The following is a 27,370-nucleotide window of genomic DNA, read 5'->3' as shown; positions in this document are numbered from 1 at the left end:
GGCGAGCTGAGGGCTTCCGAGCCGCCCTCGGTTGGCTTCGCGGCGCAAGATGGCGGACATCTCCTTGGACGAGCTCATCCGGAAGCGCGGGGCGGCGACGAAAGGGCGGTAAGCGGTCTGTGTTCCCCCCGGGTGTGAGTGTGTGTGTGTGGCGGGAGCGGGGGGGTCGCTGCTCATTGGGGTTCCGGGCGGAGCAGGGCGCCGCCGCGGCCGGGTGGGGGGCTGTGCGCTCCCGCCCGCGGCCGTCGGGCCGGGCGCGGGGCGATCGCCGTGGCCCCACTGTCCTCCGGCCGCCTGGTCTCCCCGCGTCTCCGAGTTCGCACGGCGGAAGTTCGGCGGGGTGTGTTTATGTTTTGGGGGGTCACGGGGCTCTCACGTAACCCACAGCGGAGACTGGCCTTGAACTCCTGTCTCCACCTCCCCAGCCCCGGGAATTTCCAGGCCGTGTCTCCACGCCAGGCTCGTTTGTTCTGTTTCCAGATGCTGAGTCGCACCGTGTGTGTGTGTGCTTGGGGGGCGGGCGGGGGGGGGCAGGCTGATTTCGAACTTGTGAGCTCAAGCGAGCCTCCTGTCTCAGCCTCGCGGGACTGCTGGTTAATAATGGGATCCGCATCTCGTCAGCGGGAAAGAAAACTGGAGGCAGACGGAAGTGGAGCGACTTCCATGAGGCCACAGGGAGCTCTCAGTGAGCTTTATTTATTACCATTATTATTATTTGTTTGTTAGTTTTGTTTTTCTCGAGTAGGGTCTCACTCAAGCCCGGGCTGACTTGAAATTCACCATGTAGTCTCAGGGTGGCCTCGAACGCACAGTGATCTCTTCCTCCCGAGTACTGGGATTAAAGGCGAGCTTTATTTTATTTATTTATTTATTTGCATGCCAGGGCTTCTCGCCTCTGCAGACAAACTCCAGCCACTTCGTGCTTTTGACTTTACCTGGGTGCTAGTGAATACAAACCCAGGCCTTTAGGCTTTGCGAGCAAGCGCCTTACCCGCTCAGCCATCTCTCCAGCCCTTCTCAGTGAGCTTTAATTGCTGATTGAGTGTCAGGGACAGAGAAACAGGGTGTATTGGCCCTTCCCTTTAGCAGCTGGGTGAGGCATCTTGGGGAGGAGTTGGAACTATGTGCCCCACACTTTCAGTAGACTTTATATTGTTAAATGTTTTCACGTTCATGAGTTTGGAAGTGGGATCTTGGCCAGTAGTTTTCCAACACACACAAATTAGTATTTGTAAACAACCAGGCTGTAGCGATGTTGGCGAGACATTCACCCAGCAGATGTTAGTCATCTCTCCTCGGCCCTAGAAAATAAGTGCTCTCCCATAACTATCTGAAGTGTGCTCCTCTCTGGCACCCAACTCATCCACCAGTGCTCCCACCACCACTCAGTAGGCCAGCTGACTCTTTCCTGTGCCTTCTGGATCATAGCACCCTCAGTCAGTGGGTTGTTTCCTGTGAATGACCCTCTGCCAGGTCTTCCCTCTATCTAGTAAATGATGTGAGGCATGGGTTTGGTGCTCTGTTCCCCACAGCTTTCCAGGCTTCAGACACACACATAATTTTTTGTTGTTGTTGTTTTGTTTTTTCAAGGTAAGAGGTAAGGTCTGGCTTTAGCCCAGGCTGACCTGGAGTTCACTATGTAGTCCCAGGGTGGCCTTTAACACACAGCAGTCCTACCTCTGCCACCCTGAATGCTGGGATTAATGACATGCATCCCACGCCTGGCTTTTTTTTTTTTTTTTTAGCTTCTTTAGCTCAGGCTGACTTAGAATTCACTATTTGGTCTGAGGGCAGCATCGAACTCATGGCAATCTTCCTACCTCTGCCTCTTGAGTGCTGGGTTTAAAGGTGTTTGCCACCACACTTGGCCCAAAATATTTTTAAATTTATATGTTTATTCATTTGAGAGAGAGGGAGAGTGGGTGCACTCCAGATCCTTCTGCTGCTGCAAGCTCCAGATGCATGTGCCACTTTACATGGGTACTGGGAAATTGAACCTGGGCCAGCAGGCTTTGCCAGCAAGTACCTTTAACTGCTGAGCCATCTCTCTACTTCAAGATGCATCCTTTAAAGGCACACTTCCACTGACTGACTGACTTCTTCCTAGGCCCCACTTCCTAATGGTGCATTTAGCTATGAACTTATCATTGGAGTAATGCATTGGTCGGGTTCATCTTTTGGGATTCAGTCACCTCTCAATAGCATCATCAGCTGGAGTCCAAGCTTTCAGTATGAATTCTTGGAGGACATTCCAGATGCAAACTGTAGCGTTTCATTTTAAAGTTTGTACCATGTTAGAGCTGGGCACTGTGGTGCACACTTATAACCCTGCATGAGGAAGACTGAGATAGAAGGATGTCGGCTTCCAAGCCAGCTGCATAGGCTCTGTCTCAACAGGCAAAGTTTATGCCGTGTACTAAGAGTTCCATAGATTGTGACAGCTACCATGAGCAGGAAACAGCATGGAGAAAGAATGGGTAAGATGGCACTCTATAGTCAGATTGCCAAGGTTCAGTTCACTGCTCCTCCCACTTTCCAAACTGTTAGTTCCTTCACATTGCTGGGAAAAAATACCTCACAAAAATCAATTTAGCTGGGTGTGGTGGTGCACGCCTTTAATCCCAGTACTTTTCGAGTCCACTCTGAGATCACATAGTAAATTCCAGATCATCCTGGGCAAGAATGCGAACCTCTGCGGGGGGGGGGGGGATCAGTTTAAGGAAGAAAGGGTTTATTTCAGCTTACAGTTACAGAGTACAGGCCACTGTGGTGGGGAACGCATGGCAGCCATAGCTCGTCATGTTCAATCCACAGTGAGGAAGGAGAGAGCAGTGAACGTTATACGGTCCAGGTGGATCTTCCCACCTCTGCTAACCTAATCACATGCTTGCCCGGAGTCTAGATAAACCCTACTGCTGATTCCTGGACCTGTCAAGTTGACAGTCATAAACTATCACACATACGTTCTTGTACAAGTTGCTTAACTTAATCTGTCTTTCCTGATGTATAAAATGTGGGCAGTTCCCCACAGGGAGGGTCCTTGCAGAGGGGGGAGGACAGGGAGGAGGATAACAATGGTACCAACTTGACTGAATACATTGAGTACAAAACTAATAAAAAAAAATGTGGGCAATAGCTATTTTGGCAAGATTTCTTGAAAAATTACCTAGGGTGCTTTGAAAAAAGCCTAAGTGCCAGTGATGCTCAGCTTCGCTCATTGTCATTGTTGAAGCTTTAAGTAAAGAAGTAACAGAAGCCTTGCGGGATGGACTGTGTTCGGGCCAGGGCTCTAAACCTGGCACTCCTTGTTATTTCCCTTTTGAGACAAAGGAAATGTAGCTTAAACACCGAAAGGAAGGAATGGGTTTTTACATAAGTCAGAGAGGAAGAATGAGGTTTTCAAGTGAAACATCTGCAGAAGATCCCACAGTACAGGAATAGCACACCTTGTCATGATTTGAGCTAAACTGTTTTCTCCACATACACGCTAATCAATACACACGCTAATTTAGCAGCCACATGGATTCAAATCCATTCATGTAATCCAGGGCCCCTCCATGGGCCTAGATCTTTTGGATTAGACATCAAATCCTCCCTCCACAGAACCAGAAGAAAGAGGCATTCATAACCCCACAAGACCTGACAGGGGGAGAGAGAACTTGGGCCCTGTTTGCCCTCTCATTGCCCTGGAGCACTTCCCAGGATTCTGTGGATCTGGAAGCTGCTACAGAAGTGTACTGAGGGCCTTGTTGCTGGGGTGGAATAGTTAGGAGACTTGTCAGAAGCCCTGCTCCCCCTCCCAAACAGTTACAAAGACAAGTGCAGAATGTTGGGGAGCATCAGTAGTTCCTGCAGTGGGAGGTGAGGCTGCAGCAGAAGTGCTCCCCTAGGGGAGGGCTTTGGCAGGGGCCTCCAGCAGTTTAGGGACAGTAGGATAACATGATTGACTAGGGTTTAAAGACTTACCCCTAGCAGGAGTGTTTATTTGAAAAATTCCTGATGACTAATGCCTGCCTCATAACCAGCGCTGCTGCCTGCTGGGCTGAATAGCTGTCTTTTCAAGTAGGAATGGGAGACGTCATTATAAAAAGCCTGAGTGCTGAAGCCCCCTAAAGCTGTTCATGAAAGAACTGGTATAATCAGGAAATGAGAAGCAGCTCCTCCACCAAGAGCAGCTCCTGCGTGTGTCACTGGCGGCACCTCCCTCCCGCAAATGCACCTTTGGTGGTGGTCACAAAAGGTCTGCAGAAAGTCCATGAAGAGTGGTCCCAGGAATATATCATTTAGTGAGGCCGGGCTAGAGTCTTGAGTATGTCACCCACCTCTCAGGCTTTATGGTACATGTCCAACAGCCTACTGCCAGATGTCCTTGGTGTGCATTCTCACCCTCTGGTCACTAGAGTACTCTGCCCTGGGCAAGATTGGAATCCTAAGAATTTGCTCCACCTGGGGACATTAGTCACCCTTTTAAAAAATTGTGTGTGTGTGTGTGTGTGTGTGTGTGTTTATTTAAGCCGGCAGCACACACCTATAATCCTAGAATTTGGGAGGCAAAGGTGGGAGAATCACGGTGAGTTTGAGGTCACCCTAAGACTACATAGTGAATTCCAGGTCAGCCTGGGCCAGAGTGAGACCCTACCTTGAAAAGCCAGAAAATCTATTTATTTATTTGAGAGAGAGAAAAATTGTGAGTATGGATACACCAGGGCTTCTTGCCACTGCAAATGAACTCCAGAAGCACCCACCACTTTGGGCATCTGGCTTTACATGGGTACAAAGGTAGGACCTCCATACCTTCCAAGGGTGGTCTCAGCGTAGCCCCAGGTTTCTGGGTAACCCCACTGTAGCCTGTTGGCTTTGCTGGTGAGGTGGATGTTGTCTGCCTCAGTTCTTTCCTTCCTAATTGCCCACGCAGGTCCTCTCCACATGCCATTCCTTGAACTCTGCTTTCTCTAATACCTCCATTTTTTTAAGATTTTATTTTTATTTATTTGTTAGAGAGAGAGAGAGAGAGAAAGAAAGAATGGGCGTACTAGGGCCTCTAGCCACTGCAAACGAACTCCAGACATATGCTCCCCCTTGTACATCTGACTTAACTTGGTACCTGGAGAATTGAACCAGGGTCCTTTGGCTTCACAGGCATGCGCCTTAACTGCTAAGCCATCTCTCCAGCCCTATTACCTCCATTTTTTAAAAAATTAATTTTTATTTATTTTACTATTTTTTGTTTTAGAGGGAAAAAGAGAGAGAGAATGGGTGTGCCAGGACCTTCAGGCTGCTGTGAACAAACTCCAGCCGTGTGGTGCATGTGTGACATTGCGTGCTTGTGCTGCTGTGCATCTGGCTACAGGGGACCTGGAAATTTGAACATGAGTTTTTAGACTTTGTAGGCAAGCGCCTTAACCTGCTAAGCCATCTATCTCTGCCCACCTCCCCCTTTTTTTTTTTAGGTTTTTCAAGGTAGAGTCTCACTCTAGTCCAGGCTGATCTGGAATTCACTGTGTAGTCTCAGGGTGGCCTTGAACTCACAGCAATCCTCCTCCTCTGCCTCCCGAGTGCCGGGATTAAAAGCATGTGCCACCATGCCCACCTCCAGCACCATCCTTTAAAAATTATGTTGGGTGTGGTAGCACACTCCTTTAAACCCAGCACTCGGGAGGCAGAGATAGGAGGATCATTGTGAGTTCAGAGCCACTCTGAGACTATTCCAGATCAGCCTGGGCTAGAATGAGACCTTACCTTAAAAAATAGGGAAAATTATTTATTTATTTATTTGCAAGCAGAGAGAGGCAGACAGATTGGGCATCCCAGGGCCTCTTGCCTCTGCAAATGAACTCCAGACACATGTGCCACTTTGTGCATCTGGCTTTATGTGGGTACTGGGGAATCAAACCCAGGTCATTTGGCTTTGTAGGCAAGCACCTTAGCTGTTGAGCCATCTCTCCAGCCCCTCATTGAGTCTCTATTTCCCCCTGCGGTGCTGGAGGTTCAACCAGGACTTGCTTGTGCTAGACAAGTGTTCTACCACTGAGCTGTGCTTCCAGCCTGATCTCATACAGTCTTCACCTGAAAAAAACCAAGCCTTCACCTTCCCTCTTACCCTACTTTGGTAACCCTCTCATCCACCCAGCTCTTGTATGAATCCACTGGAGCAAATCCTTCTCCTAGGCTTTTTGAGATAGTCTTTCTATGCAGCCCAGACTATCTTTGGACTCACTATCTGGAAGTACAGTGTGCAGCCCCGAGCCTGCTGGTATTGGTACCAGGTAGACCCACCACTGGGTGACTTCTGCTGTTCGTTAGCAGAGGAGCAGCTGGACAGTTTGACTCACTCGAGGAAGACTGAGGTAGTGGGAGGGTCCTGGTGGCTTGCCAGGAGGAGGAGGCCACCTGGGAGGTCCTGGCCCTGAGGTTGGAAATAGTAGGGAAACCTGTTTGCTCAGCACAGTTTACCTTCTAACATGCACTTAGATAGAGATTCTCAGCATAGCTTTTCTGAGGTTTACCTGGGGAGTTACAGATGCAGGTGCCCAGGCTTTGCCAGGTTTGGGCTTTAGTAGGTCTGGGGTAGGATTGCGGCTGTGAGTTTCAGAAGCACCACAGGGGCTGAAGAAATGCCTAAGTGGTTAAGATGCTTGAACCTGAGTTCGAGTTCCCAGTACCCACGTAAAGCCGAATGTGCAAAGGGCACATGTATCTGGAGTTGGTTTGCAGTGGCTGGAGGCCTGGCATGCCCATTCTCTGCCATCTCCCCTCCTTGCAAATAAAAAAATATAGGGGAGGGGGCACTGGATGCACGCCTTTAATCCCCGCAGAGATAGGAGGATCACTGAGTTCAAAGCCAGCCTGCGACTGTATAGTGAATTCCAGGTCAGCCTGGGCTAGAGTGAGACCCTACCTGGGGGTGGGCAAAGGAAGAAGTGCCACAGGAGTTTCAGAGGCTCTGCCAGCACTCAACACTTTTAGGGTACTGGGCTGTGAAAAAGCAATGGCCCTTCATTTCCTTCCCTTCTAGCTCCTAAGCTGGGAGAGAGAAAATGACACTGATGATGTAATAATAGACACAAATTGTTGTGGACAAATCCAGGAGGGTTTCCCAGAAAGGAGATGCTCATCCAGGAATCCCCAGGCAGGGTACCCGACTAATGAGGGGAGGCTTGTGGATGGTTGGGTGAAGCAGGAGAAACCTGAGCCCCCAGAAAGGACCTTGAGCATTGCTTTCGGGAGGTTCAGTATTTTACTTCAGCCACAGAAGGCCAGAGGGAGCTGGGGTCTGCATTTTTTTGTTTGTTTTGTTTTTCGAGGTAGGGTCTCACTCTGGCTCAGGCTGACCTGGAATTCACTATGTAGTCTCAGGGTGGCCTCGAACTCACAGTGATCCTCCTACGTCTGCCTCCCAAGTGCTGGGATTAAAGGCATGCGCCACCATGTCCAGCGGGCCTGTATTTTTTATTGCTGTAGTTTTCCAGGTAAGGTCTTGCTCTAGCTCAGGCTGATCTGGAATTCACAATGGAGTCTTGGCCTCCAGAATGCTGGGATTGAAGGCATGCGTCACCATGCCTGGACTTACTGTTTGTTTGTTTTTTTTTAATAAAAAGTATACTTAAGACACTCCTTTACCCCAACCCAATTTTGCTGAGGGTCCTCTTTGGTGGGGTTATTAGTATTGTGGGGACCAAGAGGCCTAAGTCTCTGGTGTTGGGGGAGAGATACAGTGCCTTGGGCTATTTCCACCCACTCTGAAGCTCCTAGAATCTTTCTGAAATATTCCTTGAGCTTTGGCTGGCAAGATAGGCATCTGATTTAGTGTTGCTTTCTCTGTAGGCTCTGGATCTGTTTTGATAAGGTTTGAGTGACCACAGGGTCTGTCATCATCTCCCTGGAACTGGTTTTCAGGCCAGCCATGAGAACAGTATTTGTGTCACTGCTTCCTCTATAGAGACTTATGGGGCTGGGCAGATGAGATAGAGGTGACCCATATCATAGTAGGCAGTCGACTCTATTCTTGATGTATTGATGTATCCGGGTTCTCCTAAGTATTTTCCACCCTTTGTAAGAAAGAGCAGATTCTGTACCCCACAGGCTGGAACAGGTGCCTCTCTGAGAATGGGCATGTGAGGCCCTTCAGTCACAGCAGATGAACTCCAGACTCTTGCACCACCTTGTACATCTGGTTTACTTGGATCCTGAGGAATTGGACCTGGGTCCTCTGGCTTTTCAAACACATGCCTTAACTGCTAAGCCATCTCACCAACCCTTAATTCATTTTTTAAATCTTAATTTCTGAATTGTACATTTTTAGAGTTTATTTTAGTATAATGTATTTATTAGAGACAAAGAGAGAGAGAATGGGTACGCCAGGGTGTTCAGCCACTGCAAATGAACTCCAGACACATGTACCCCTCATGCATTTGGCTTATCTGGATCCTGGGGAATCAAACCTGGACCCTTTGGTTTTTCAGGCAAATGCCTTAACCACTAAGCTATCTCTCCAGCCCCATTCTGAGTTTTGAAAATACTTATTTTACTTATTTTTATGTTTTAATTTTCTTTATTTTTATTTATTTATTTGAGAATGACAGAGAGAGAAAGAGGCAGATAGAGAGAATGGATGTGCTAGGGTCTTGAGCCACTGCAAACGAACTCCAGATGCAAACATCTGGCTAACGTGGGGCCTGGGGAATCAAGCCTTGAACTGGGGTCCTTAGGCTTCACAGGCAAGCGCTTAACCACTAAACCATCTCTCCATCCCTTTATTTTTTATTTATATATGAGAGAGAGAAAGAGAAAACATAGGTCTCCTGTCACTGCCAATCAACTGTAGACGCATGCGCCACTTTGTGCATCTGGCTTTATGTGGGTACTGAGGAACTAAACCTGGGCTACAAGGCTTTACAAGCATGTGCCTTAACCACTGACCCATCTCCAGCCCAACTTCTTATTTTGAGATGGGTCTTGCTATGCAGCTCCATCTGATCGTGAACTCAGTAATCTACCTCAGCCTCCCAAGTGCTGGATTCCACGCATGCGTCATCACACCCAGTCTTAATCTTATTTGTTAGTGTTTCAGCTTTAAGACCCATATGTTGGCTGTCTTGGTCTTAGCCTAGTAAGAGGCGTCTGCCTGCTTTAGAGGCACTCTTTGTTAATCAGGCAACTGCACAAGACCTGTGCCTCGCTATAAAGGCATAGTAGGTTTCCTTCAGCATCCTGGGAGGGTTGATTGAGAGCTGAACTGTGAAAAGCTTTGGGAATAAGTTGATTTTCAGATTCTATTTGGTGATGTGTTTGTTCTATTTGATTGGCATTGTTTGGAGTTTATTGACCATAATGGTATCTCAGACACATGGTCTGGGGAGCAAAACAGTCTTGATGGTAACGGAACTCTCCAAGTCCTCCTCAGTTCTGTTTGTGATGCAAAGTTAATCACCATGAGGCAGGAAGGAGAGAAGTCTTTTTTTCAGTTGTTTATTCAGGTGCAAGCAGGGTTCTGATGTTTTCCAGTGTTCCCACAGCTCATCTACGTGGGCTGCTGGTGACATTCAGGTCCATTTACTATGGCCTTGGTATTTGCAGGCTTAACACCAGACCAGGAGTTGGAGGAATCCGATCTCGAGTTGGGATTCAGCAGAGCCTCCTCAGCCAGCCAGCGCACACAGCCACCTTCCAGCAGAGATTTGATGCTCGGCAGAAGATTGGCCTCGCTGATGCCCGGCTCAAGCTGGGAGTCAAAGATGCCCGGGAGAAGCTTTTGCAGAAGGATGCTCGCTTTCGGATCAAAGGGAAAGTGCAGGATGCCAGAGAGATGCTAAACTCTCGCAAGCAGCAAAGCACAGTGCCCCAGAAACCCCGCCAGGTGGCTGATGCCCGGGAAAAAATCAGCCTGAAGAGGAGGCCCCCTGCTGCCTTCCCAAGCCCACCCGTTGGCACGGTGACCCCGGCTCTGAAGCTCACCAAAACCATCCAGGTAGGCTGTGGCTCCTGTGGGTTTCCAGAAGGCAAGGAAGAAAGGTAGATGTAGTCAGGAAAATTGGGGAGTGGGCAGGAGTATTTGGGCAAAACTGCAATTCATTCTCCCAGTTGTTACTACAGCATTTTCTTCCAAAAGCTTTGAGTACTTTATAGCCAAGTAACCATATGGGGACAGCAAGATGCTGTCCTTTATGTGAAGGAGACTGACTTCTTAACAAAGTGAGGCAGTCATGGAGGAAAAGGAGGGTAGGCAAAGCATGTTGAACACTTTGCCAACCATTTGTGATTTTATTTGTTCATCCAACTAGAATTGTCACTTCAGTGTTATAGAAAAGCATCTGCAGTCTGGGCTACAGAGTGAGACCTTGTCTCAAAAAAAAAAAAAAATTCTGAATGTCGGTGATGGGGAATAATGTGTAACATTTCATAGCTGGTCAATGGGAAGACTATGGTAAAGGGCTCAGTCAGGTCTGACTGGTTGTCTCTTGCCCTGGCCATGCCATACAACCCACCCTTCCAGAAGGAAAGTTTAGTAGTTTTTCTCATTGCCGGGGCAAAGCACCTGACCAGAAACAGTCTGTGGTAGAACGGGTTTGTTTTGAGTTAGGGTTTTGAGAGGAGAGTTCATCATGGTGGGGAGGAAGCTCTGCAGAGGGCTAGAGTACAAAATCCCAGGGCTCACCCCCAGGGATACCCCTTCTCCATCAAGGGTCTATCACCAGGGTCAAATATGAGGCTATGAGGGACATTGTCCATTCAAATCACCATATAAAGCGAATCGTATTTAACCCGTGCGTTAGCTTTGGTAGCAGGAGAGTAGCAGCAGATGTTGACTGGGCCAAGTTTATTTATTTTGGGGGACACTCCAGGGCCTCTAGCCACTGCATACAAACTCCAGATGCATGGCCACCTTGTGCTCATGTGGATACTGGGGATGGAACCTGGGCCCCTAGACTTCATAGGCAAGCACCTTAACTGCTAAGCTATCTCTCCAGTCCTGGGCCAAGTTTGTTAAGCCCCACAGGTACGTTTTTGTATGGTCTTTGGGACCGGATGCTTTCTTGCTTAGTAAGTAACTCTAGTTCCATTTCATCAAAGGTCCAGACTACATGCCAATGTATTCCAACTTCAGTGACCCTTTGTGACCCCTGACTGTTTGTAGGTTCCACAACAAAAGACCATGGTGCCACTTCATGCCCATCCTGCTGGAATGAGGATCAATGTTGTCAATAACCACCAGGCCAAACAGGTAGAATGAATATGTGTGCGTGTACCCACGCAAGTGTGTATGCATGCATGTGTTTTGGCGAGGTCTACTTGGGTGGATTGGCTGAGGGCTGGCCTACAGCTCCCAGTTTAAAGTGTTAGAGGAGGGATTATGTTTCACTTTGTTTTTTGTTTTTTCAGGGTAGATTTTCACTCTAGTCCACACTGACCTTTCAGGGTGGCCTTGAAGTCACAGCGATCCTCCTACCTCTGTCGGGATTAAAGGTGTGCGCCATTACACCTGGCATGTTTCACTTTAGAAATTTAAAGTTTTAAGAAGAAATTTCTTGCCAGGCACACTAGCTCACATCTGTAATCCTAGTAGTCATGTCGGCAGGAGTATTCCCTTGAGTTCAGGGTCAGTCTGAACTACATATTAAGTTCACAGGGAGGCCTGGGCTACAGTCAAACCCTGTTAAAAAGAAAAGAAACAAAGAAACTTCTTAAAGCTATGTGTGTTGGCCCATGCTGTAAGCCCAGCACTCAGGAGCAACCTTGGCTATAAAGCAAGGCCTTGTTTCAAAAAAGAAAGCAAATTTACTTCTCTGTATTCTTTTTTTTTTCCCTCCCACACTCCCTCCCTTTCTTTTTTTTTTAAATTAATTTTTATTTTTTTGAGAGGGAGAGACGTATTTTTATTGAAAAGAGAGAATGGGCACTCCAGGGCCTCCAGCCACTACAAATGAATTTCAGAAGTGTGTGCTCCCTTGTGCATCTGGCCTATGTGGGTCCTGGGGAATCGAACTGAGGTCCTTTGGCTTTGCAGGCAAGCGCTTTAACCACTAAGCCATCTGTCCAGCCCCCCCTTTTTTAAAGATTTTACTTTTACTTATTTGAGTGAGTGAATGAGAATGGGCATACCAGGGCCTTAGCCACTGCAAAGGAACTCCAGACACATGCACCCCAATGTACATCTGGCTTACTTGGGACATGGAGAATCGAATCGGAGTCCTTAGGCTTTGTAGGCATGAGCCTTAACCGCTAAGCTATCTCTCCTGCCACCACCCCCCCCCCCCCCGCCTTTGAGACAAGGGGTCATATAGCCCTGTCTGGCCTCAAACTTCTTTAGCTAAGGATGACTTTGAACTTTTGGTCCTTCTGCCTCTACCTCAGAAGAGTTCTGGAATTGAGCCATGGGGCTTTGTATCTGTTTGGCAGCAGTATACCAACTAAGCTGTATCCTCAACCCAAAGAAGAAATGTGTGAATGGTGAGGGAGACAGTAAAGAACAGAAGCAAATTAAACTGATTTTATTGTTTTGGTTTTTTAAGGTAGGGTCTCATTCTGGTCCAGGCTAACCTGGAATTAACTATGTAGTCTCAGGGTGTCCTTGAACTCTCAGCAATTCTCCTTCCTCTGCCTCCCGAGTGCTGGGATTAGAGGCATGTGCCACCACGCCCAGCAATGTTTTTAATTTTGCAAGGTAGAGTTTCACTCTAGCCCAGGCTGACCTGGAATTCACTATGTAGTCTCAGGGTTGCCTCAGACTCACAGTGATCCTCCTACCTCTGCCTCCTGAGTGCTGGGATTAAAGGCCTGGCTTGCAAATTAGACTGTTTATTAATTTATTATGAAAGTTACATGTGTGTAGTGTAGAAAATGTGGAGGAAAAAAAATCCCAAACTCTTCATATGCCTGCTCTAAGCCAAACCTGAAATTTGTCTTATCTCTTTCCTAACCAACCCCCCCCCACCCCAGATAAGGTCTCACTCTAGCCCAGGCTGCCCTGAAACTCACTGTATAGTCCTGGGCTAGCCTTATACAGCAATCCTCCTACCTTTGCCTCCTAAGTGCTAGGGTTAAAGGTATGTGCTACCACCCCCAGCTTTTATTTATTTATTTTTTAAGAGAAAGAGAGTAGTAGAGAGAGCGAGCAAGCAAACTAGAGTATGGTATACTGAGGCTGTTTTTTGTTTTTTGTTTTTTTCTGAGGTAGGCTCTCACTCTGGCTCAGGCTGACCTGGAATTCACTATGGAGTCTCAGGGTGGTCTCGAACTCATGTTGATCCTCCTACCTCTGCCTCCCCAGTTTGCTGGGATTAAAGGTGTGTGCCACCATGCCCGGCCTGTACCAAGGCTTCTTGAAACTGCACACAGACTTCAGATGCATGCACTACTTTGTGTAATTGGCTTTACATGGGTACTGAAGAACCCAGGTTGGCAGGTCTTGCCTTTAACTGCTGAGTCATTTCCCTGGGCCCTGAGGTTATGTTACTAACTTTGTTTTGTGCCATTCTTTTTTTACTCCAGCATTTTTTGATGTTTCACTTTTAAAAATTTTTACAGAGAGAATTGGTGCACCAGGGCCTTAGCCACTGTAATCAAACTCCAGATGCTTGGGCCACTTAATACGCATGTGTGACCTTGTGCTAGCATCACTTTGTCTGGCTTATGTGGGATCTGGAGAGATCAAAAATGGGTCCTTACTTCCAGGTCAGGCTGTGCTAGAGTGAAACCCTACCTCGAAAAACCAAAAAAAAGGTGTGGGGGGGGTGTTTCACATTTTAAAGAACTGGTTAATGCACTGAGTTGACATTCCAGTTTTTTTAAACCCTTTTTCTTGTTAAAAATCCTTTGGTATAGAATACTCTGTAGGGTTTACATTCACTTTTGTAAACCAGACTTGGGATGGACTTTGCAGCCAAATGACATGTAACTGCGCTGAGCTCAGTGGCAGGTGGTGTGTACCCCCTAGCCTGGATGTGTGCTGGTTTTACCATTCAGGGTTTGAGTAAGTATGCTCTGACGTTCACACCATGAAATGCTTAGAATAGATCTTTTTGACACTTGACTATAAGATACTTTAGAGACTCTTGACCAGTGTTTCCTATGAACAAAAATGTATTTCTGGCCAGGTAAATGGAGTTTGAGGCCAGCTTGGGCACATAGAGAACCATGTTTCAAAAAAAGCAAAAATCAGGCATTTGTGAACCTGGAGTTCCCAGGTTCTATAGATCGGAGTCACCTATTAGGACTTGAGCCCATCTGTGGTCATTCATTCCAGTAGCCACTTCCCTGTTCTTGGTCCAGATGTCTGTTGAGGGTCTATTTGCCACATTAGCATTTATTTATTTAGTGGTGATATGGATAAAATCCCTGGCTTCATGCATGGTAGGAAAGCACTGTGCCACTGAGCTCCACCTCCAGCCCAGCTTACGTTTCTTTATTCTCAGAACTTATACGATCTAGATGAAGAGGAGGATGTTGTAGCACCCATTCCTACTAAGCAGATGAAGTTTGCAGCCACAGGCAGCCTTCTCCACCACATGGTATGGCATTTTTCGTCTGCGTTCACTGTATGCATCTGACAGGTAGAGGGGAGAGCTTGTCGAGGACAGGCCTTCATTGTTGGGGTTGGATGGTTTTCAGAGCTGGAACTCCTTGGTTCTTTTATAATTGGTGGGACTGAGTGTCTAGAAATTTGCTAAAGGTCCCATGACAAGTGAAATGCAGAGCTGCGGCTTCCAGGTGCTCTGTTTGAGACTCCTAAGGGAAAATGTGAGTGACTTAATCCATTTTCTGCTTTTAGCAGAATAGCACAAGGCTATTCTGCTTGGTGCTTCTGGGTGATGGGAAGTCAAGGTGATGGGGGCTACATCTGGAGAGGGCCTTGTCACTGAATCATAATAAGGGAAGGGCAAGTGAGCATGTGCAAGTGACAGAAACCAGCCAAAAACATCCTTTCATCAGGAACCTGCTCCGGAGATAAGGGGACTAACCCACTCCTATGGTGACCTTACTCACTCGTGGGGCGGGTGTCCTGATTACTAAAAGAACTATTAAAGGTTTCACTTCCTAATACCGTTACTGTGGAAATTAAATGTCAGCATCAGTTTTAGAGAAATCATTCAAACCATAATAATGGGGAAGAATTCCACAGGAGGGAATCCTGTTTTGTGTGTGACAGACATTCTGTCTGCTCCTTGACTCAATATGGTCAGTAGCTCTGTCCCCTCTCTCAGATCCTATTCCTTGAGAGCTTAGTAGTAAACTTTATCTGAGCTCTAACAGGCCTAGCATGTATGTAGGAAAAGCTCACAGTGAGAGTGCTGGTCAGATGTCCTCAGAAGAAGTAAGGCAAGCAGCATCTGGGAATATCAAGAAGGCCCCACTGCAAGGAGTCGTTTTCGGTCACCATCTTGCAGACCCGTCCAGGTCCCTAATTCTTTTTTTTAAAGTAGGGTCTCATTCTAGCACAGGCTGACTTGGATTTCTCTATGTAGTCTCAGGTAGCCTTGAATTCAGTGATCCTCCTACTTCTGCCTCCCAGTTGCTGAGATTAAAGGCATGTGCCACCATGTCCACTCTAATAAAGTTCTTTTTTTAAAAAAAAAAATTATTGCCTGAGAGAGTGGGACAGAGAAAGAGACGGAGAATGGGCATACCAGGGCCTCTAGCCCCTGTAGACTAACTCCACACACATGCACCACTTTGTGCTTATGTGGGTACTGGAGAATTGGACCTGGGTCTTTCCAGACAAGCCCCTTAACATCTCTCCAATCCCTCCCGTTTTTTTTTTTTTTTTTTTTTTTTTTGTTGTTGTTTGTTTGTTTGTTTTTTCAGGTAGGGTCTAGCTCAGGCTGATCCAGACTTCACTATGGAGTCTCAGGGTGGCCTTGAACTCAGAGATCCTCCTACCTCTGCCTCCTGAGTGCTGCAATTAAAGGTGTGCGCCACCACACTCAGCTTTCCAACCCTTTTTAAAATATTTTTTATTTTTATTTATTTATTTGAGAGCTACAGAGAGAGAGAGGGAGGGAGGGAGGGAGAGAATGGGCGTGCCAGGGCATCCAGCCACTGCAAACGAACTCCAGATGTGTGCTCCCCCTTGTGCATCTGGCTAACGTGGGTCCTGGGGGATTGATCCTTGAACTTGGTCCTTAGGCTTCACAGGCAAGCACTTAATCACTAAGCCATCTCTCCAGCCCCCAACCCTTTTTTTAAGTTTTTTTTTTTTTTTTTTTTTGAGGTAGGGTCTCACTCTGGCCCAGGCTGACCTGGAATTCACTATGTAGTCTCAGTGGCCTCGAACTCATGGCAATCCTCCTACCTCTGCCTCCCGAGTGCTGGGATTAAAGGTGTGCACCACCACACTTGGCTGTAACAGTTTTGTTTTGTTTTTTTGAGTTAGGGTCTCACTCTATCCCAGTCTACCTGGAATTCACTCTGTATTCTCAGGATAGCCTTGAACTCACGGGGATCCTCCTACCTCTCCCTCCTTTGTGCTGGGATTAAAGGCGTGGGCCACCATTTCTGGCTGGCAGCAGACTTCTAATAATTAGGGTCTGTCACCAGGGGAGCTAATTATCAAACAGTATAGTGACTTATGTAAGCTTTCCCCTTCTCCCTCCCTGTGCTGTGGGGATGATTACACTTGATAAGGAAGTAGGCACAGAGAATATAAATAAAGGTGTTCAATGTCATCTAGTTTTTAACCAACAGATTGGGTTGTTGAGCCAAAGTCAGTCTGGTTCCCAGGGCCATGTGGGTAACCACTACACTGTTCTGGCTCTTGAGATGCAGGAAGTGGCTTGAAATGTGGAATCCGGCATGGGGGAGGATGCTTCCCCAGACTTGGACAAGCCTGATGACTTGACCCTACCCCATACTCTGATCTACCTCTTTGGCTGTGGCATCCTTCCTTTCTTCCTGGTCAGTGCCAACAACCTTTGTCCTGAATGGAAAGACCACCTTCAGTTTTCAGTGTCATGCATCTTTTCAGACACGTTAATACAGGAAATTTATGGTTCCAAGGGACCACATTCTCTGTTGAGAATGCAACTTTTTCTGGTCTGTGCATGCCAACTCTGCCAGCCTGTTCTTGACAGTCTGGAAGCTAAGGAGTCCAGGGCTGTGCATGGTGCCTTTGCATTGTCAAGTCAGAGACCAAAAGCTAGGAGTTCTCCACCTACTTAAGAGAGTTTCTGAGCCAAGCCAGCCTGCAGCTGGTGATCATTGCATTGTGGAGGAACGAACTTGACCTCAAGCTTTTGGCCTTCTGACTGGCTCAAATTGTAGGGTTTTTGTTAGGTCTGAGTGGTGTGGGCGAGCTGTTTTTGACTACAGCCTGTAGAAGCTTCTGCCAAGGGCGCTAGGGACGTGGCTTCTCTGCTTGCTCCGTGTGCTTCTCTCCCTCCTTGCTCCTCCCTAGGGGATGGCATTAATGGCCAGCTGCTTTACTTTTATTTTTAGTTTTTGCCGCTAATGGCCTTGAGCTGGGAGGCCTCAAAGGTTCTTGCATTCAGCCAGTCGTTAGCCCCTAAGATAGCAGAATATGCATCTCTGACTTCTCATGTTTCTTTCGGCCTGTTTTTGTAGACTGGGCTGAGCAGTCCCAAGCTCTCCATGTCCAAGGCCCTTCCTCTTACAAAAGTGGTTCAGAATGATGCATACACTGCTCCTGCTCTGCCGTCCTCCATTCGAACAAAAGCTTTGACCAACATGTCCCGGACGCTGGTGAACAAAGAAGAGTCCCCTAAAGAGATGCTGCCTGCTGAGGTGAGGGAAAAGGACCACCCCTGTGAAGAGTCAGCTTGTATTGGGTAGGAAGCATGCTCTAAGGACCCCAGCTGAGCAATGTGCTTTCTTGTCAGTGGGGATGCCAGACCTGTGGGCAGTCATTCCTGTGTAGTGACCACTGTAGAAGATTGTCCAGAGAGGCTGTTGGAAGCCTGGAGGCTTTAGGAAGGATGTGCAGCTGAGGCTGTCTGGATGTGTGGAGAACATTCCATGCAGAGGCCTCCAGGGCCTATGTATTTGGGAAATGTTGGAGTTGGGTTAGTGGGTCTAGGGTTCTCGTGATTTAGTATAATGAGCTCTACATGGGGTTTCTATCTTGGTCACATGTCTGGAGTGAATTTTGTATGAGTGTGTGCCTTTTTTTTTTTTCCTTTGGTTTTTCGAGGTAGGGTCTCACTCTAGCCCAGGCTGATCTGGAATTCACTATGTAGTCTCAGGGTGGCCTCGAACTCATGGTGATCCTCCTATCTCTGCCTCCCGAATGCTGGGATTAAAGGCGTGCGCCTCCACGCCCGGCCCAGCTAAATTTTTATTGACAGCTTCCATAAGTATAGACAATAAACCATGATAGTACCCTCCCTCTACTCCCATTCTTCCCCCCTCAAATTCACCCTCAATTGAATCCCCTCCCCCTTCTAATTATTATCTCTTTTATTTTGATGTCATCTTTTCTTCCTTTTTTAAAACATTTAAAGCTCATTTTGTGTTTTTTTTAAACATTTAAAAAATATTTTATTTCTTTATTTGAGAGAGAGAATGGGCATGCCAGGGCCTCCAGCCACTGTAGACAAACTCCAGACACATATGCCCCCCTGTACATCTGGCTTACGTGGGTCCTGGGGAACTGAACCAGGGTCCTTAGGCTTTGCAGGCAGATGCCTTAACCGTTAGGCCATTTCTCTAGCCCAGTTTTGTTTTTTTTTTTTAATTCAGCTGAGGATGACACTTTTAATATTGTTTTGTTCATTTTTATTTATTTATTTGAGAGCAACAAACACAGGGAGAAAGACAGATAGAGGGAGTGAGAGAGAATGGGCGCGCCAGGGCTTCCAGCCACTGCAAACGAACTCCAGACACGTGCGCCCCCTATGCAACTGGCTAACGTGGGACCTGAGGAACCGAGCCTCTAACCGGGGTCCTTAGGCTTCACAGGCAAGCGCTTAACCGCTAAGCCATCTCTCTAGCCCTAGCCCAGTGTTTTTAAAATTCATTTTTATTTGAGAATGGCGAGAGAGGGAGAGAGGGAGGGAAAATGGGTATTCCAAGGCCTATTCTAGCTACTGCAAACAAATTCCAAATGCATGTGCCACCATGTGCATCTGGCTTACATGGGACCTGGAGAATATAACCTGGATCCTTAGGCTTTGCAGGCAAGTTCCTTAACCATTAAGCCATCTCTCTAGTCCTTTTCCTCCTATTATGAAGGTCTTGTGTAGGTAGTATCAGACACTGTGAGGTCATGGATATCCGGGCCATTTTGTGAGTGGAAGAGTGCATTGTAAGCAGTTTTACCCTTCCTTTGGCTCTTACATTCTTTCTACCACTTCTTTTGCAGTGGATCCTGAGTCTTGGAGGGTATGATAGAGATGTCTCAGTGCTGAACACTCCACTGTCATTTCTCAGCAGTATGGTGACTTCTGAGTCATACCACTGGTTACTGTCATCTGAAAAGAAGCTTTTTAAAAAAAAATTATTAAGGTTTTATTTATTACTTCTTTGAGAGAGAGACAGACAGACAGACAGACAGAGAATGGGCACAGCCAGGGCCTCCAGCCACTGTAGACGGACTCCAGACTCATGTGACCCCTTGTGCATCTATCTTACTTGGGTCCTGGGGAATCAAACATGGGTCCTTTGGCTTTGTAGGCAAATGCCTTAACCACTAAGCCATCTTTCCAGTCCAAGAGAAGGTTTTTTAACCAAAAGTGAGACTAGCATTAATATATGGGTATAAACATTCAAAAACATGCTTACAGGGCAGTTTTTTGGGCAATAGGTGCATGTAGCCAGACAGCAGCAGGTGTTACTCCTCTAGGTCTCATGCCTCCCCAGCCATAGATTTTTACTAGGTTTGCAGTACCAGGCACGTACTCCCTCCCATAGAGCAGGCCTCCAGTCCAATTCGAGAGGAGTTGGTTTTCCCCAGAGCAGACATGCCACTGTTGCACCACTTGGCACATGTGGCCTGGGTGGCCAGTCTTAAGGCTTGCAGGGTCCACTGCTGTTCAACAGCACTGGTCACTTTTCTCTCCCAAAAGGCTCTATGCACCATAGCTCTTTCCAGCTTTCTGACAGCTAGGCCACAAGGAGGAATTTTCAGCTCAGCTCTATCTTAATTTCTCAGTGACCTGTAGCCCAAGAATATGGAGTTGTCAGAAGTAGTGTTACCATCTAGTTCTGGTGGACAACTGAGAGCCTTGGCAGTGACCTCTAATGTTTTCAGGGCATCAGGAATTTCCATTCCAGTGACCAGCACTACACTGGAAGGTATCCCACCCCTGCATACCTGCCTTTTTGACTTCTTGTAACATTAATTTTATTTTATTTTATTTTACTTATTTGACAGAGAGAGAGAATGGGCATGCCAGGGCCTCCAACCACTGCAAACGAACTCCAGATGCATGTGACCCCTTGTGCATCTGGATAACATGGGTCCTGGAGAATTGAACCTGGGTCCTTTGGATTTGCAGGTAGATGCCTTAACTGCTGAGCCATCCCTCCAGCCCTCTTGTAACATTCTTGTCTCTTGCAGCCTGTGCTCAGTCCCTTGGAAGGCACCAAGATGACAGTGAATAATCTGCACCCTCGGGTCACAGAGGAGGACATAGTTGTAAGTACCAAGGTCTGCCAGAACTATAAATCTCAAACTGCCCTAAGACCACGCCCCAGCTGGACGATTAACTGGCGCTCACCAGGACTTAATGTCATGCTCGGATTTATGTATCTGACACAAGCTTCTAGGAGTCACACAGGGTGCCCTTTATTCTTACAGCTTATGATGACACATGAACCAAGGACCTTATTAAAGACTAGGGGCGGGGCATGTTGTTGGTGACTGGTCACCTAGGCCTTGAGTGGTGTGCAACAGAATTGCATCCTCTGCGGAAGGAAAGCAAGCGTAGTTCGGTGCTGTGTACCACTCTGTCATGCTAGATGGCAGGAGCTGTCTTGAAATCTAAGTTGTCAGGCACCAAGGGCTCAGCTGCTGAGGAAAGATACCATCACTGCAGAGAGGCTTTGGCAAGCAGGCCTTTTAGAGGACAGCAGTCAGGCCTGCTTTGGCCACTGTGCTGCACAGCTTCTGAACCAGAGCCACTTGCTAGGCCTGCCTGTCAGAGTTAGGTCAGGTTGTCTGTGTTATAAAGGGTCCTAAGTGGTTTCCTTTGGTACTGTCATCCCAGCCATTATTTGGTTGTCATGTTCCCTTGCATCTTTGGAAGCTCCTGCCTCTTTTGGTGGGGGTGTTTATGATTCCATTCTGTACAAGGAGTGCAGTGGCTTAGAGGTGTCTGGTGGTAACCTCCAGATTCCTTCTTGGTCCATCCTGTCCTGCCCACAAGAGTTACAGACAAAATCTAAACCAGGTGCCTGGAAGCCCCCAGGACTTTTTATGTCTCATTTCCTTTTGTTTTTCTTTTTTTTCTGAGGTTGGGGTTCACTCTAGCCCAGGCTGACCTGGAATTCACTGTGTAGTCCAGGGTGGCCTTGAATTCTTAGCATTAGTCCTACCTCTGCCTCCTGAGTGCTGGGATTAAAGGTGTGTGTCACCACACCTGGCTTTTTTTTTTTAATTAAATATTTTATTATTTATTTAAGAGTGAGCTAAAGAGGCAGAGAGAGAGAGAGAGAATGTGCATGCTAGTGGCTCCAGCCACTGCAAAGGAACTCCAGATGCATACTCCACCTTGTGTATCAGGCTTACGTGGGTCCTGGGGAGTCAAACTTGGTTCCTTTGGCTTTGCAGGCATGTGCCGTAACCATTAAGTATTCTCTGCAGTCCATGTTTCATTTTCATTTAGGCATTCAGAGTATTAGACCTATAACTTAGTAAGTTGCCCAGGCTGGCCTCGGACTTACAGCAATCATCCTGACTCAGCCTTCCATGTACTAGGATTACATGTGTGTGCCATCACAGCCAGATCAAATCTCATTTAAGACATACAGGTCAGTTGGGAGTGGTGCACCACCTATAATCCAACCCTCAGGAGGCTGAAAGAGGAGGATCACCATGAGTTCAAGGCCAGCCTGGGCTGCATAGTGAATTACAGGTCAGTCTGGGTTATAGGAGACTGACTCAAAACACATTCCCCTCCCTTTCAAAGGAAGATGAAAAAAAGACCATGTGAAATGGAGCCTCCTGTAGTCTTGAGCATGGACTTCTGACTGTAACACAACCACTACAGTGTGTGAATGGCAAGGAGTCAGGAATCCTTTCCCAATCCCTCTTGTTCTTTACAGGAGCTTTTCTGTGTGTGTGGAGCCCTCAAACGGGCTCGGCTAATCCATCCTGGGGTGGCGGAGGTGGTCTTCGTGAAGAAGGACGACGCCATCACTGCTTACAAGAAGTACAACAACCGGTGTCTGGATGGTAAGTGGAGAGGGTGCCACCCCCTTACCCTCTGCATCCTGGGACACTGAATCTAGAGGCCTGCAGCGTGACGTGCACTTTCTATCTGAGTATTACAGAGCCAAGGGTTCTTGCTGGGCAAAGCTCAAGCAACAAGGGACACACCATTTCTCTATGGGTATCTCTCAGAAGGGGCCTTACCAGGGAACCAAGAGCTGTATCCTGCACTACAAATGTGGCTGCTGGCAGGCAGGACTGTGCACACCTTTAATCAGGCTGAAGAGATGGCTTAGCAGTTAAGTGCTTGCCTGTGAAGCCTAGGGACCCCAGTTTAAGGCTCAATTCCCTAGCGTATACTTTGATTTTTATTTGTCAAGTGAGCCTTGAGGTGGCTGTGCTTGTCCTCTTCCTTTGCTAATGCAAAGGGTCTTGGTCTGGAAAGATGGTCTGGCGGTTAAGGCGCTTACCTGCAAAGCCAAAGGACCCAGGTTTGATTCCCCAGTACCCATATAAAGCTGATGCACAAGGTGGCACAAGTGTCGGAAGTTTGTTTGCAGTGCTGGAGGACCTGGTGTGGCCGTTCTCTCTGTCTGCCTGCGCCATAAATAAAATATTTTTAAAAGTTTTTTTTTTTTTTTAAGTGTCTTTTGCTGCTGCAAATGAATTCCAGTCTAGCCGGCTCTGCAAGCATTGGACTCTCCTGCCTTGGCCTTCCATTGCAACTTTGTGTTCAACTTCACAGGGTGCTGAGAACTTAAACTCGGGTTGACAGACTTTGCAGAAAAGTGCCTGTAGCCACAGTTTTTCTTTCCCTACATATTTCATCAGCACATTGAGTGGCTTCTCATTAGGTAGGGTCTTCATGTCTGCTTGTCTTCTCCAGTGTGGAGCAAGCTTTGTTGACTCTTTGATTCTTGCTACTGTCATTGCTGAGGTTTCCTCACACCCTGGGATTTCCTTAGCGTCTGTTTGTGTTAGTCTTTTGTCTGTTGCTATAATGATATACTTGAGGCTGGGTACTTTATGAACAAGGGAGGCTTATTTTAACTGACAGTTTTGGAAGTTCACGACACAGCAGCATCAGTTTGGCGTAGGCGAGGAGTCACTGTTTTGCCCATTATTCAGTATGTCATATATTGTAACAAGAAAGCAAAAGATGATAAATTTACAAGACAGTCAAGCATGAAGATAGGATAGGAGTCCCAAATCACTTCAACAAAGACAGATATTTAGGGATATTTATGGGTTAAAGAAGCAAGAACTGAGGGGTGGACAAAGTGCTCCAATGGTCTGTGTTTTCACACTCAAATTTAACAGTACTTTGTAGACATGTGCTCAGAAACTAGTAGGTTCCAAGGGATGACTTTTGGACTTGTAAGATCTAAAGGTCACCCATTGGACATTTGTGCAGGCCCAAGTGAATGGTTGGTGGTGGTATCAGCCCATCTGAGCTGCCTCCACATTCCTGTGGATCATTTTGGGCAATACCATGTGTCCATATGCCAGAGGGGTTACATGTTGCAAAGCTTAGCTGTGTGACCTATAAACCTGCCAATGAAAGCAGGTGCCTAAGAGCAGGTGGAGCAAACTGGGGGAGGGGGAGGTGACACGTTCCCTATTCCAGCTGCTTGGGAGGCTGAAACTAGAAGGTCACTTGAGCCCAGGAGTTTGAGATGAGCTTGGGAAACATCACCACTACCTCAGGCTGACTTGGAATTCACTATGTAGTCTTAAGGGTGGCCTTGAACTCAGACAATCCTCCTGCTTCTGCTTCCCAAATGCTGGGAGTAAAGGAGTGTGCCACCACCCCCGGCTTCAAAATTTTTAAAAAGTTAAACTAGATGATATTTAACTGTTTCTGGGAATATACCTCCATTGACCTAGCCAACTCCCACTAGGCCCTAACTTGCCACATTTGGGACCAACCAAGCCTTCACCACATGAGCCGTTGAGGACAGACCACATTCAAGCCCATAGCACTGGGTGTGGTTGAGCCTGGTAGCACACTTGGCTGTTGAGGCAGACAGTTAGTGGCAGGGTTCCTTCATTATTTGCTTGTCTTTACTGAATGTCATGGGTTGGCTTTCAACTTGCAGTCTGTCTCGGCCTCCCTAGTACTGGTTTTACAGGTATGTGCCACCATGTTTGGCTTCATTGGTGGGATTTGACCCTTGATTACCATGGTGTTGGACCCCTTCTGGAGGATGAACTGAGGTCTTATGGCAGAACCTTTTCTCTGTGGTTTTTCAGGGCAACCAATGAAGTGTAACCTTCACATGAATGGGAACATTATCACCTCAGACCAGCCCATCCTGCTGTAAGTTCTAAAGGGAGAGATGCAGGGGTGGGACAGAGATTTGCCACTTGTTTTCTGAATGTATAGTCACCTCATTTCTTCTGAGGGGTCAACTGGCATCCTCCATTCCACTTCCTCTATTCTGATGGTAAGTGGTCAGTCAGATGTTTAAATTGCACCAAGTGGTTTGGCTCAGTCTTTCCTCAAGGGTTAATCCTGCAGGGGCTAATATTACAGCCTCTTTCTCCTCAGCCCTGTCATTTAGAAACAGCCAGAAATGGAGAACAGACCATTTAAATCCCCTTCCAAGTGAAGAAAAATTTGCTCCTCGCAGTTGACTGCTCAGTTAGTTCCAGAGCCACCCTGTTTTGTTTCACATGCATGTATTCCTGGCTCACCACTGAGGACTGTTTTGGAGTCTTTGAGATGAATAATGTTGAAGCTGGCAGGGTAGAATTTTCTAGAACAAAGAAAAAATACCTAGGGAGGAGGTTATAGTTGCCAAGATGGGTGGGTTAGTACAGGTCAGGCCTTGAATAGACTTGGACAGAATTTGAATCCGGGTAATGGATGGTATGATATGTACAAGTTTTTGAAACTATTCTAGGGATAAGTTGTGCTCTAAAAATACATTGGAAGTTTTGTGACCTGGTAAGTTTGGTAATTGTTGGGCTAAACAGTTTAAGTCAGTTGTTAATCTAGGACTTTGCAATTTGTTTAATGTGCTGTGTGTTATCATCTAGAAGGTACACACAATGTTTCCTAAACTTGCAACTCCAGATAACAATTGGCTATATCTCAGTTTTCTCAGCAGTAATAAGAAAGTGCAGGTTTCTTATAAGATGAAGTGAGGGAGCTGGGTGTGATGGCGTACGCCTTTAATCCCAGCACTTGGGAGGCAGAGGTGGGAGGATCATTATGAGTTTGAGGACAGCCTGGGACTACAAATTGATTTCCAAGTCAGCCTGGGCTAGAGTGAGACCCTGCCTTTAAAAAGGGGAGAGGAGATGGACAGATGGCTTAGTGGTTAAGGCGCTTGCCTGCAAAGCCTAAGGATCCATATTCGACTCTCCAGGTCCCATGTAAGCCACACACACATAGGTGAGGAAGCGCAAGGTTGCACATGCCCACTAGGTGGCGGAAGCATCTGGAGTTCAATTGCAGTGGCTGAGGCCCTGGTGACAATTCTCTCCCCCCTCCTTGCCTTCTCTTTAAAAAAAAAAAAAAGATGAAGTGAGAGGAGATAAAGACCTGTGGAGATCCTAGCTCATAGCAGAGGTGACAGCGCACTGGAGGCTCCAGCTCTATCTAAATAGAAACTGACACAGATTTGACCATTTTTCTGCCCTTCATAGGCGGCTGAGTGACAGCCCTTCAGTGAAAAGGGAGAGTGAGCTGCCTCGGCGCATGAATTCTGCCTCTTCTTCCAGCCCTGCTGCCGAAGTGGACCCTGACACTATTCTCAAGGCACTTTTCAAGTCCTCGGGAGCCTCCGTGACCACACAGCCCACAGAGTTCAAAATCAAACTTTGAGGAGGATCGTGGAACAAGGCAGCCAGAAACAGGGCAGAGGAGGATGGCCCTGTTTCCCCAGGCAAAGCTTGTGACCAATGGGCCATTGAACTGAAGCCCCCTGAGCGTGCGAAGGGTCGCTAGGGGTAGAGCTTCCTCGCCGGATGGGACCCACCTCTGTGTTGTGTTCTACCCTGTGCGCCTCTGTGTGTTAACGTTTCTGTAGTATGTCTCCTCTGCCCTCCACCTCATCACCAAGGTAGGCTTGTATTTCTCAGTGTGCCTCCTCCTACTCTTAGACCCAAGCTGATTTCTCTGGAAATGCTACACTATTTCCCTGGGTGGCATTCTTGGTGGCCTCATGGGATACAGATCAGGGGCTGTTTGAAAGACTTGTTTTTCCAGGACCTTTCCTTTTCTGAATTTTATGCTTTCAAACAAGCAGGGGATGAGAAGCCCAGCCGTGCTAATAAGAGCCAGGTCTGCTCGAGAGTCAGAGTAGGTCACAGGTCTTTTGTCCTGTGAAAAGAACAGGCTCAGTAAAGGACATTGAGGCACCATGAACTTCTAAATTTGCTGAAATTATTCCAATGAAGAGAACCTAAATTAATTCATGTTTCTGTGAAGTTAGATTTATTTGCCCAGCAGGAAGGATCCAGAGTTTGAGCCCAACTTCAGTCCTCTAGCTCCAAGGTGGTCCAGGCCAAGAATGTAGGAAGGGGGCCTGAGGGTGCCCACTTTCCCATTCTGTAGAGAATGCTGCTGCTTTTACCCACTTGTGTGGGTACAAATGTCATTCTTTTGGGCAGCTAGAAGACATCCCTCCTGGTTTTACCCTTGTCCCAAGAGGTCACCCAGACTTCACCAGGACCTGAGTTGTCACTTATGGGATCCACTGGGCATGGTTTGGACTTCAGGTACCAAATAGGGATTGTAGATGCCCTGCCTGATGCCCTGCTGTTCCCATGGTAGGTGTGCTGTGACCTCAGAGTTGCACTGAGTCGGCAGCAGCCTCCTGGTTATGTGGAACGTTGAGAAGGGGAAGGGACTTGTTACCTTCCCTGTGAGAGTACCATCTTTGGAAACTGGAAGAGAAGATGGTGGGCCAGCCTGGTGTCCTCTACTTCCCACTCCCTTACATTACTCATGTGTGTCTTGTTGAAAGGGAGGGGAGGAGGCATTAAGGGATGGAGGTGACCATTACTTTCCATTTCTGAATAAATGTTTGTTATTCCTAA

At 47.2% G+C, this 27,370-nt stretch overlaps 1 protein-coding gene across 1 annotated transcript; it reads left to right on the top strand.

Annotated features, from left to right (window-relative positions):
• Nucleotides 1–27,370, top strand: Poldip3 (DNA polymerase delta interacting protein 3). The gene is made up of 9 exons (XM_004650363.2): nt 1–108; nt 9,577–9,967; nt 11,135–11,221; nt 14,412–14,507; nt 17,557–17,736; nt 20,510–20,587; nt 22,216–22,345; nt 24,575–24,641; nt 25,976–27,370. Exons 1-9 carry the CDS (start codon nt 50–52, stop codon nt 26,151–26,153), a joined length of 1,266 nt encoding a protein of 421 aa, XP_004650420.1. The 5' UTR covers nt 1–49; the 3' UTR covers nt 26,154–27,370.

This window comes from Jaculus jaculus, chromosome 6 (genome assembly GCF_020740685.1).
Source record: "Jaculus jaculus isolate mJacJac1 chromosome 6, mJacJac1.mat.Y.cur, whole genome shotgun sequence".
In the NCBI taxonomy this organism is placed as follows: Eukaryota; Metazoa; Chordata; class Mammalia; order Rodentia; family Dipodidae; genus Jaculus; species Jaculus jaculus.
This window is presented reverse-complemented; position numbering and strand designations above follow the sequence as displayed.